General features: G+C 35.9%; 1 protein-coding gene across 1 annotated transcript; it reads right to left on the bottom strand.

The window, feature by feature from the left end:
- Positions 1-6,764: 6,764 nt before the first annotated feature.
- Positions 6,765-7,379, bottom strand: LOC130841998 (60S ribosomal protein L15-like). Its single transcript, XM_057718643.1, has one exon. It carries the CDS (start codon positions 7,377-7,379, stop codon positions 6,765-6,767), a length of 615 nt encoding a protein of 204 aa, XP_057574626.1.
- Positions 7,380-12,717: the final 5,338 nt, after the last annotated feature.

Here is a 12,717-nt window from a genome sequence, read left to right as displayed (position 1 = left end):
ATATTCAGTGTTAGACTGCATAAGCAAAACTTATCTACTAAGCTTTTCAAATATGTAGCTGAAAACTATTCCATTAAGTTCAAAAATAACATTTCTTCCCAAATTCAAGTTGCTGCAGTAAGAACCAAGTTTTATTGCCCAGCTTCATACCTAAGGTCTATAGATTTCAACTATCAAAGTAGACAGCCAAGTTACAATGGATAATTTCCTGGAAAGCCCTCAACTCATAAAAGGAATTGTCCAAAGCAACTCTTATCAAGAAAATGTCACCTCCTCTATTTTATTAAGAAAACATGTCATTTGGTGTGAGACTCTCTCTCCACAAATTATTTTCATCTGCATCCTGTGATCCCTTCTTACCTTCAACTGAATAGAACAGGCTATAAAGACAGGTAAAGGCCAATCCCAACTGAACGTTCTTTTTTTTTTTAATTGGCTGTGTTGGGTCTTCATTGCTGTGCACAGGCTTTCCCTAGTTGCAGTGAGCAGGGGCTACTCTTCATTGTGGTGTGCGAGCTCCTCATTGTGGTGGCTTCTCTTGCTGAAAAGCATGGGCTCTAGGCATGTGGGCTTCAGTAGTTGTGGCATGTGGGCTCAATAGTTGTGGCTCATGGGCTCTAGAGTGCAGGCTCAATAGTTGTGGTGCATGGGCTTAGTTGTTCCATAGCATGTGGTATCTTCCTGAAGCAGGGATCAAACCCATGTCCCCTGTATTGGCAGGTGGATTTTTAACCACTGCACCACCTAGGAAGTCCTCCAACTGAACTTTTGATAGCTTTTGATTGCAACTATTCTCATATTCTTAGGGATCTTGTCTTATAAATTATTTTATCTCTCTCTCTGTCTCTCTCCTCATATTTTCAGTATTCTCCTTCTCCTAAAAGCATACTCAAGTTTCAGCCATCTTAAATAAATGACCCTCAATTGAAATCTTTCTGACTCTGGTTACTGCCTTATGTCTCTTTTTCTTTTCTTTAAAAAAGCTTCTTAAAGTGTTTTCTACATTCACAGTCTCTTATCTCTCATGTAATCTTCAAGAAACTAGTCTGAATTCTGCTACCATTATGCCACTAAAACTCCATTCACAGGGTGTCCCTGGTGGTGCAGTGGTTAAGAATCTGCCTGCCAATGCAGGGGACAAACTTTTGAGCCCTGGTACAGGAAGATCCCACATGCCACGGAGTAACAAAGCCAATGTGCCACAACTACTGAGCCTGCACTCTAGAGCCCATGAGCCACAACTATTGAGCCTGTGTGCCACAACTACTGAAGGCTTTGCACCTAGAGCCTGTGCTCTGCAACAAGAGAAGCCACCACAATGAGAAGCCCATGCACTGCAACGAACAGTAGCCCCTGCTAGCCACAACTACAGAAAGCCCACACACAGCAAAAAAGACCCAATGCAGCCAATAATTAAAAAACATTAATTAATTTATAAAAATGTTTTTAAAATACTCTTTAAAAAGTAAACCAAACTAAGGAGGTAAAAGACCTGTATGCAGAAAACTATAAGACACTAATGAAAGAAATCAAAGACGACACAAAACAGATGGAGAAATATACCGTGCTCTTGGATTGGAAGAATCAACATTGTGAAAATGACTATACTACCCAAAGCAATTTACAGATTCAATGAAATCCTGATCAAATTACCAATGGCATTTTTCACAGAATTCAAGCAAGAAATTTTATGATTTGTATGGAAAAGCAAAAGACCTCGAATAGCCAAAGCAATCTCGAGAAGGAAAGATGGAGTTGGTGGAATCAGGCTTCCTGACTTCAAACTATACTACAAGGCTACTGTGATCAAGGCAGTATGGTACTGGCATAAAAACAGAAATATAGATCAATGGAACAGGATTGAAAGGCCAGAGATAAACTATGGTCAACTAATCTATGACAAAGGAGGCAAGGATATACAATGGAGAAAAGGTAGCTTCTTCAATAAGTGGTGCTGGGAAAACTGGACAGCTCCATGTAAAAGAATGAAATTAGAACACTCCCTAACACCATACACAAAAATAAACTCAAAATGGATTAAAGATCTAAATGTAAGGCCAGACACTGTAAAACTCCTAGAGGAAAACATAGGAAGAACACTCTTCAACATAAATAACAGCAAGATCTTTTTTGATCCACCCCCTAGAGTAATGGAAATAAAAACAAAAATAAATAAATGGGACCTAATGAAACTTCAAAGCTTCTGCACAGCAAAGGAAACTATAAGCAAGACAAAAAGACAACACTCAGAATGGGAGGAAATATTTGCTAACAAATCAACAGACAAAGGATTAATCTCCAAAATATACAAACATTTCATCCAGCTCAATATCAAAGAAACAAACAACCCAATCAAAAAATGGGCAGAAGACCTGAACAGGCATTTCTCCAAAGAAGACATAAATATGGCCAAGAGGGACATGCAAAGCTGCTCAACATCACTAATTATTAGAGAAATGCAAATCAAAACTACAATGAGGTATCACCTCACACCGGTGAGAATGGGCATCCTCAGAAAATCTACAAACAGTAAATGCTGGAGAGGGTGTGGAGAAAAGACAACACTCTTGCACTGTTGGTGGGAATGTAAATTGATATAGCCACTATGAAGAACAGTATGGAGATTCCTTGAAAAACTATAAATAGAGTTACCATATGACCCAGCAATCCCACTACTGGGCATATACCCAGGGAACACCATCATTCAAAAAGACACATGCACTCCAATGTTCATTGCAGCACTATTTACAATAGCCAGGACATGGAAGCAACCTAAATGTCCATAACAGAGGAATGGATAAAAAAGATGTGGTACATATATACAATGGAATGACACTCAGCTGTAAAAAGGAATGAAATTAGGACATTTGTAGAGACATGAATGGACATAGAGACTGTTGTACAGAATGAAGTGAGTCAGAAAGAGAAAAACAAATGTCATATATTAACGCATATATGTGGACTATAGAAAAATGGTACAAATCAACCGGTTTGCAAGGCCGAAATAGAGACACAGATGTAGAGAACAAACATATGGACACCTAGTGGGGAAAGTGGGGAGGGTTGGGGGAAATGAATTGGGAGATTGGGATACCAAATTGTACACTTTAAATATATGCAGTTTATTGTATGTTAATTGTATCTCAATAAAAGTTCTAAATAAAAAAGAATATATGGCAGTTACATTGAATTTTAATATATGAGATTGTATAAAATTTTCCTATTTTTAAAATAATTTTTTTTCAGAATGAAAAAAAAACTCTTAAAAAAAAACTCCATTCACAAGACTATTTACATATTACCAAGTATGTGAATATTGTATGAATTTGCAGTATTTTTATTATATGTTTCTCCTATATTTTAAACTAATGGCTATTAATCTTTCTTAAAACACCCTATTGTTTGAATTTTATATTACTTCTTTATTCTGTCTCTTCTTAGCTTTGACTGTTTCTTCTTGGTCTCCTTTATTGGCATCTTGTCAACTGCCAACATCTTAAAATTTGAGGTTTTACTGAGATTTTATACCTGACCCACTGCTCATCTGTCTCCACAACCTCCTTGGATATATTCAGTCATATTCATTGTTTCAACCACCATGGTTTTAGCTTGGATAATATATGTGTCTGTATGTGGTATACATAAAATTGTGTTAGAGTGCATACTTCACACTTTTTTATTGTGAATTTCCTTTGCCCATTGAGAAAATTAAATCTGATTACAAAAATCTTAAAGTTTTTTTTTTTTTTTTTTTTTTTTTAGCCAACAGGTAGACTGACGTTGTAAATGGCATCTTCTGTAAAACAAAGGCTTGTTTTATGGGCATGCAATTTGTGCAGTAGAACAGTATATCTATCTCAGAAGGACCCTGCACTTGGTTTAATTCTTTCTTGCATCACATTGTTAATAAATTTTGAAGCTAACTAGGGTCATTCATTCTCTAAGAGATTGGTCACCTGTGAATGTGATATTCATCTTATAAATTTGACTTTCTGAGTGTGGACCCTTGAGCACCAGATTTTGGACCCTAGGCAATCAACCCAGTATTGCAAAATTATAGCCCTATGCCAGTGTTCCATCTTGATTTTGTTTTTCATTTTCCAAGTTTTTTTATTATAGTTGATTTACAATATTATATTAATTTCAGGTGTATGACATAGTGATTCAATATTTTTATAGATTATACTCCATTTAAAGTTAACACAAAATAATGGCTGTATTTCACTGTGCCATGCAATATATTCTCATTGTTTGTTTATTTTATATATGGCAGTTTGTGTCTCTTAATCTCATACACCTATCGCGACCCTCCCCTTTCCATCTCCCAACTGATAAGCACTAGATTGTTCTCTATATCTCTGAGTCCACTTCTACTATGCTATATTCATTTTTTTTATTTTTTAATCTAATTTTTATTTTATATTAGAATATAGTTGATTTACAATATTGTGTTAGTTTCAGGTGTACAGCAAAGTGATTTAGCTATACATATACATATGTCCATTCTTTTTCAGATTCTTTTCCCATATAGTTATTATAGAATATTAAGTAGAGTTCCCTGTTCTATAGAATAGGTCCTTGTTGATTATCTATTTTGTATATAATAGTATGTGTATGTTAATCCCAAATTCCTATTTTATTCTTCCTCCCTTCCCCTTTGGTAACCATAAATTTGTTTTGAAGTCTGTGAGTCTATTTCTGTTTTGTAAATAAGTTCATTTGTATCATTTTTTGAGATTCCACATGTAAGTGATATCATATGATATTTGTCTTTGTCTGACTTACTTCACTTAATTTGATGATCTCTAGGTCCATCCATGTTGCTGCAAATGGCATTATTTCATTATTTTTAATGATTAATATTCCATTTTATCTATGTACCAAGTCTTCTTTATTCATTTCTCTGTCAATGAACATTTGGGTTGCTTCCATATCTTGGCTACTGCAAATAGTGCTGCAGTGACCATTGGGGTGCATGTATCTTTCTGAATTATAGTTTCTCTGGGTATATGCCTAGGAGGGGATTTCTGGATCATTTGGTTGTTCTATTTTTAGTTTTTTAAGGAACCTCCATACTGTTCTCCAAAATGGTTGTACAAATTTATATTCCCACCAACAGTGTAGGAGGGTGCCCTTTTCTCCACACCCTCTCCAGCATTTTTTGTTTGTAGACTTTTTTTAGCTTAATAGACATTTATTCTATTATATATAGTTGAACAGCCTCTACACACAAAATAATATGGTGTAAGATTTTTTGAGTGGGAAGGAATTTGGGTCTCAAAGTTTTTGCCAGCCTGCTACATGTTTTCTGGAAGTCATTTAGGCTGGTCTTTTAAAAGACCCTTGAGGAAAATACAAGAAAAATTGGTTCAAGAAAATCAACAGACTTCAAAATTAAACTTCTTATTAAGACAGCAAATCAAGAACTGGAAAGAATTGGGGCAATTCCACTTCCATATTTCCTACACACTCAACTCCACCTGGGAAACAGAAGCCTAGTCTATGGGAAGACATGATGCAAGCAGCAGGTGGTGGTATGCCCAACCACAACTGATGGCCTGGCATGTCTGGAATGTTGAGGCTCCTGAGGGTAGTTTGAGCAGGGATGAGAAAATTAACTGTAGAGAACACATAAAATTGGAAACCAAGTGAACCTGTATTGACACTAACTACATAACTTCTCAGTAGCCTTATGGGAATGGATCAAGTGGCTTGACCCAAGATAACAGTAATTAGACTTTGCAATGTTACTTTTGAATAAAACCAACCCTATTTCCCCCAAGGTGGCTTAGAGTTCACAATGGTCAAACACTATAGATAAAACATTTAAAATGTTGACCCAAGCCTTTTCTATCCTCCCGCACTTGAAAGGTATCTGATGAACACCAATTTCCCAAACCTAGCATCACTAGCTTACATACCTAAGAGCTAATAACTCCCTTCTCTTTTACCTAATGTTCAATTTTCATCAGTTTCAACATACACTACTGTGTAAATACCATAACTATTTTGCATGAAGCTCTGTATTCTACATACCCCAGAGTCATGGGATTGAACCAGGGGCTCCCACCTTTTATGTGAACTTCAGTGGTACCACGGAAGCCCAGGCAATTTAATTTAGGTTAACCAGGATTTGATTCATTTTTAAGAGAACCCTCTTTTAACAGGTTTATTCAATTCTCTTAAAAATGGTGGCATTCCTTTACTTTTTGCCTTTCAGAAGCAGGTGAAATGGAATATTAGAATAAGTCTAAAAAATGTGGGTCAATCAACTTTCATTATGTTTCTGCATATGATCATGATAAAGGATCAGGACATCCTTGGCATTTCCAAGGAAAATCCACTTTAAAGTTTGTCCTTGCCAAACTCCATAAAACAGCCACTTTAGAGTAAAACAGCAGAGCATTGCATCACCCCAGTAAAGCTGCAGGTTTCATCACATGCACCAACAAATCTACATGGCTAATTTCTGCACTCCTTTTACAGAATTTATTTTACACCTAATGTACCAAACAGCATTTTAAACACGGACATATCAACTCCCTAATAAAGCAAAAACAAAGGCATTTCCCTTATTAGAAACAAGATACATCATCACTTAGTCTTCAAACATTATTGCACTTTAACTTTCATAATTTGACAATGCATTCAATGAAACAATCTGCAGACAACTAGTTTTAACAGACAAATTAAAAAACACGTTTAAGCAGGCACGAAGGTCCTAAATTGTTTATTAGGTAAGAATTTTACAGACATCACTGATATTAGCGGAAGCGGTGGAGCTGGAGAATATTGCGCCTTCTGCAGGCTGCATGGCGAGATCCACCGATCTTGAGGTGGAACTTGTGGCCCTTGCCAAGACCGCGGCTCTTCCTGCCTGTGGACGTCAGCCCCCGCATCTCCCTGTGCTTGTGCACTGGTTTGGTGATCCACTGGGTGTCAGGGTTTCTTCTGATAGCTTTATGGAATGGATCAATGAGGATAACCTCAAAGAATTTGTATGTAGAATCTTCACCAACCCAGTAAGAATTCAGGACCCTGAGGGCCCCACAGTGGCATCCAGCTCGCTCCTCTGCAACAGACTGAAGGCTTCGAGCAAACTTGAGCTGGTTGACGCCAAAGTGGACAGGCCTGCCGTAGGTGGCACCCTTAGGAACTGGGCGTTTGCGGCCACCATGGTGCACATGAATACGATACATGACATAACCTTGCTTGGCCTTGTAGCCCAGCCTGCGCGCCTTGTCAGGCCTGGTGGGGTGGGGGGCCTGGTTCAGCACCGAGAGCTGGAGGTACTGCCAGCAACGCACCCTGAGCAGAAAGCGCATCACGTCCGACTGCTTCTTCCTCCATAGCTCCTGGATGTACTTGTATGTGCCCATGTTGGATCACCTGATGGCTGCCGCCAGACTGTAGACTTTTTAATGATGGCCATTCTGACTGGTATGAGGTGATACCTCATTGTAGTTTTGATTTGCAATTATCTAATAATTAGTGATGTTGAGTAGCTTTTCATGTGTTTGTTGGCCATCTGTATGTCTTCTTTGGAGAAAAATCTATTTAGATCTTCTGCCCATTTTTTGATTGGGTTGTTTGCAGATAACATGATACTATACATAGAAAATCCTAAAGATGCTACCAGAAAACTACTACAGTTCATCAATGAATTCAGTAAAGTTTCAGGATACAAAATTGATACACAGAAGTCTCTTGCATTTCTATACACTAACAACAAAAGATCAGAGAGAGAAATTAGGGAAACAATCTCATTTACCACCACATCCAAAAGAATAAAATACCTAGGAATTAATATACCTACGGAGGCAAAAGTCCTGTACTCTGAAAACTAGAAGATGCTGATGAGAGAAATTGAAGATGACACAAACAGATGGAAATATATGCCATGTTCTTGTTTTGGAAGGATCAATATTGTCAAAATGACTCTACGAACCAAGGCAATCTACAGATTCAATGCAATCACTATTAAATTACCCATGGCGTTTTTCACAGACCTAGAAGAAAAAAAATTAAATATTTATGGAAACACAAAAGACCCTTAATAGCCAAAGCGAACCCTGGGAAAGAGAAACAGAGTTAGAGGTATCACACGCCCTGACTTCAGACTATACTACAAAGCTACAGTAATCAAAACAGTATGGTACTGGCACAAAAATTGAAATATAGATCAACAGAACAGGATAGAAAGCCCCCAAAGAAACCCATGCACCTATGGTCAATTAATCTGCAATGAAAGAGGCAAGACTAGACAATGGAGAAAAGACTGTCTCTTCAATAAGTGGTGCTGGGAAAACTGGACAGCTAGATGTAAAAGAATGACTCTAGAACATTTTCTAACACCATACACAAAAATAAACTTAAATGGATTAAAGACCTAAATGCAAGACAGGACACTATAAAACTCTTAGAAGAAAACATACGCAGAACACTCTTTGACATAAATCGCAACAATATCTTTTTGGATCTACCTCCTATAGTAATGAAAATAAAAAGAATAATAAACAAATGGGACCTAATTTAAAAAAGCTTTTGCAAAGCAAAGGAAACCATAAACAAAAGGAAAAGACAATTCACAGAATTGGAGTAAATATTCACAAATGAAGTGACAAACAAGTGATTAATCTCCAAAATATACAAACAGCTCATGCAGCTCAAAATGAAAAACAATACATTCATTTGTTTTAGGTTTTAGATTCCACATATTAGTGATGACATAAGTATTTGTCTTTCTCTGTCTGACTTATTTCACTAAGAATAATGATCTCTACATCCAGCCACATTGTTGCAAATAACAGAATTTTATTCATTTTTATGGCTGAATATTATTCCATTTTGTGTATATACATCATACACAAATATATCATTTATATGTCCCATCTTCTTTATCCATTCATTTGTTGATGGGCACTTAGGTTGCTTCCATATCTTGGTTGTTATAAATAATAATGCTATGAACATTGGGGTGTATGTATCTTTTTGAATTAATGTTTTCATTTTCTTTGGCTATATACCCAGCAGTAGAATTGTTGGATGATATAGTAGTTGTATTTTCAATTTCCTTCAGAACCTCCACACTGTTTTCCAGTGCTTGCACCAATTTATAATCCTCAAAACAGTGTAATAAGACTCCTTTTTAACCCTATCCTCACCAATATTTGTTATTTGTAGACTTTTTGATAATATCCATTTTCACATGCACGAGGTAATATAATATCTCATTGTGGTTTTGATTTGCATTTTCTTGATGATTAGAAATGTTGAGCATTTTTTCATGTGCCTGCTAACCATTTGTATATCTTTGCTGGAAAAATGTCTATACATGTCTTCTGCCCATTTTTTAATTGGGTTCTTTGTTTTGATATTGAGTTGTATGAACTGTTTATAAATTTTGAATAGTAACCCTTTATTGGCCATATCATTTGCAAATATTTTCTCCCATTCATCAGGTTGTGTTTAAGTTTTGTTGATGATTTCCTTTGCAGTGCAAAGCTTTTAATATTAATTATGTCCCATTTGTTTATTTTTGTTTTGGTTTCTTTTTCCTTAGAAGAATGATCCAAAAAATATTGCTACAATTTTATTTCAAAGAGTGTTCTACCTATGTTTCCTTCAAGGAATTTTATGATTTTCAGTGTTACATTTTGGTATTTATTCCATTTTGAGTTTATATATATATATATATGATGTGAGAAAATTTCTAATTTTATTATTTTACATGTAGCTGTCCAGTTTTCCCAGGACCACTTATTGAAGAGACTGCCTTTTCTCCATTGTCTATTCTGGCCACCTTTGTGGTAGATTAATTGATCATAAGTGCATGGGTTTATTTCTGGGCTTTCTATTCTGTTCCATTGATCTGTGTGTCTGTTTCTGTGCCAGTATCATTCTGCTTTGATTACTGTAGCTTTATAGTACAGTATGAAGTCAGGGAGTGTGATACCTCCAGCTTTGCTCTTTTCTCTCAAGATTGCTTTGGCAAATTGAGGGTTTTTTTTTTTTTTTTTTTTGTATGTGTGTGCTTCCATATATATTTTTGTAATTATATGATATAGCTCTGTGAAGAAATGCCATGGGTATTTTTATAGGGATTGTATTAAATCTGTAGATTGCTTTGGGTAGTATGGGCATTTTAACATTATTTTTTCCAGTTGAAGAACACGGGAAATTTTTCCAACTCTTTGTATCATTTTCTACTTTTTTCATCAATGTTTTGTAGTTTTCAAAGTATTGGGCTTTTACTTCCTTAGGTAAGTTTATTCCTAAGTATTTTATTCTTTTTGATGTGATTGTAAATGGTATTGTTTACTTAATTTCTCTTTCTGAATGTTCATTAATAGTGTAATGAAAAGCAACAGATTTCTCTATATTAATCTTGTATCCTGCAACATAGTTGAATTCATTTATAAGATCCCTTAAACTGTTTTCATTTTTTTGTTTTGTTTTTCTTTTTGCTGTTATGATTGGGTGGTTTCCATTTCTGTCTTCCAGGTCACTTATGCATTTGTCTGTATCACCTAGTTTGCTGTTACTTCTCTCAAGTGTGTTTTTCATTTTGGTCATTATATTCCTCAGTTCTGACTGGTTCTTTTTTTTAATATTTTATAGTTATTTGTTAAAATTCTCACTGTGTTCATCTATTCTTTTTCCTATTTCAATTGGCATTCTTATTACTAAGCTTTGAATTCTTTATCTAGTAAATTGTTAATTTGCACTTCACTGCTTTTTTCAGGTATTTTTTCTTGTTCTTTCAATTGAGAAAAATCCCTCTGTCTTCACATTTTGCTTATCTTTCTCTGTCTCTATGGAACACTTACCAATGATGGTATTGAAGGGATGTCCTTATGTGGGAAAATTCCTATACAGTCTGCATGTGTCCAGTGGCTTTGGTGAGAGAGCTGGATTTGATATCAACACAACTCACGTCTTTCCTCAGGGTGTGTTTGCAGCTATCACCTTGGTAGGAGCTAAAGATGTAGAAGCTATACTTATATATGTAACATCCCCTCAATTAGACAGAGTGGAAATCTCTGTGTTCCAAATTTGTGTCAACTAGATAGTATTCTAAATCCTTCTTTTGGCAAGATTAGAATTGTTAGAGGAGGAATGAAAAATGAAAAAAGTCAATATTCAGCCTGACTTCCAAAGTAAAATTTTTGAGTCCAGAGCAAGACAATATACTTGAAAGTCAGGTTTTGTTTTGTTTTGTTTTTATTGGAGTATAGTTAATTTAAAATGTTATGTTAGTTTCTGCTGTACAGCAAAGTGAATCAGTTATACATAAACATATATCCACTCTTTTTTAGAGTCTTTTCCTATATAGGTCATTACATAGTACTGAGGACAGTTTCTTGTGCTATACAGTAGCTGCTTGTTAGTTATCTATTTTATATATAGTAGTGTGTATATGTCAATCCCAACCTCCCAATTTATCCTTCCTCCCCTTTTTCCCCTGAAAGTTGGGTTTTTAAAAAGAGGAAAATGTGTTGGAAATTCCAAAAACTTCCCCTTATATTAAAAGATCATGATTTTACTGTAGGACATAGTTCATAGAGGATGAAACACATGACATAAGGAGAATTCCTTCCAGACAGAATGATAAAATAGGAGGGCTTATCCACCATGGGATTGTTTTTATTCAAAAATACTGCAATTGAGATAAGGAAGGTGATGAGGAACATAAAACCCAGTCAGTCCCCAAACTTTCTTGATCTTGGCCAAAAGCATTACTATAGTAGAAACACTGACAAACTTTGAATAAATTGAAGGAGAATATAAGACCATCCAGGTTGTTACTGTTGTTATTATTGTTGTTCTTGCCTTCCTGCTTGTCCACCATGGCATATGTCAGTAAAGGTAAAGGAAGTATTTAAATTAACTGATCTGAGAGAGGGCTCTGATCCTCAATAGCCTATGTGTGGTGTGCAGGACATACGGGATTTCTCAAGTATCCTGGTGAAAGAATGCAGAAATCCTTCAAGCAGCAGTCTTTAATAGGATTTATATATATCTGAGGATTCACCAATCTATTCCAAAGGATGTAAAGGCATAGACAGTTTAAAATAATAAATTCCTAGAACCTCAGCATTCATATATACTCTTTCTAAAAATAATCTGCCCAAGAACAACCTTTTGATTGAGTCTTCATTTCTTTACTTTTCCACACCCAGCTCTGATTTTAGCTACGACTATAGTGGAAAATTCTGTATGAGCTCCAACTAATGGTGACAGCTTCCTTTCTTAAATGCACACTCTGCTTCTTTTCTTCTTTTTTTTTTTTTTTTTTTTTTTAACCTCAGTGACTTCTCCTAATTCGTGGGAGCTTCCTGAGTCCAAATGCAAACAGCTTGATAGTGTGAGAACTTAATGTCCCCAGAGAAAACTTACAACCAATGGGGAATGGAAACTTAAGTGAATTGATCTGGGATAGTAGGCAGAGAGTATATAGGTCTCTATACCTCAAAGCAAGGACCACTAAAGAGTACCTTTGTAAATGAGACACTCGGTAACCATATGCAGAAAATGACACACTTGGTGGATGTCAACCAGCCTCTAATATGGTGGCAGGAGTGGCAGCTATGCATGGCCTAAACTCATATTTACCCTCTCTCAAAGTCTGGTCTATCACCTTTATCTGAGGAATTATAGAATGCACCTAAAGTCCTCTAAGAGATCCTTCAAAACGTTACCTCTTATAACAAAGGA

Source organism: Hippopotamus amphibius, chromosome X (genome assembly GCF_030028045.1).
Source record: "Hippopotamus amphibius kiboko isolate mHipAmp2 chromosome X, mHipAmp2.hap2, whole genome shotgun sequence".
In the NCBI taxonomy this organism is placed as follows: Eukaryota; Metazoa; Chordata; class Mammalia; order Artiodactyla; family Hippopotamidae; genus Hippopotamus; species Hippopotamus amphibius.
Note: the sequence above shows the minus strand (reverse complement) of the source record. Positions and strands in the feature narration are given on the sequence as shown.

Coding starts and splice junctions, on each gene's coding strand:
- LOC130841998 (XM_057718643.1), bottom strand. CDS start 7,379: ATGGGCACATACAAGTACATCCAGGAGCTATGGAGGAAGAAGCAGTCG.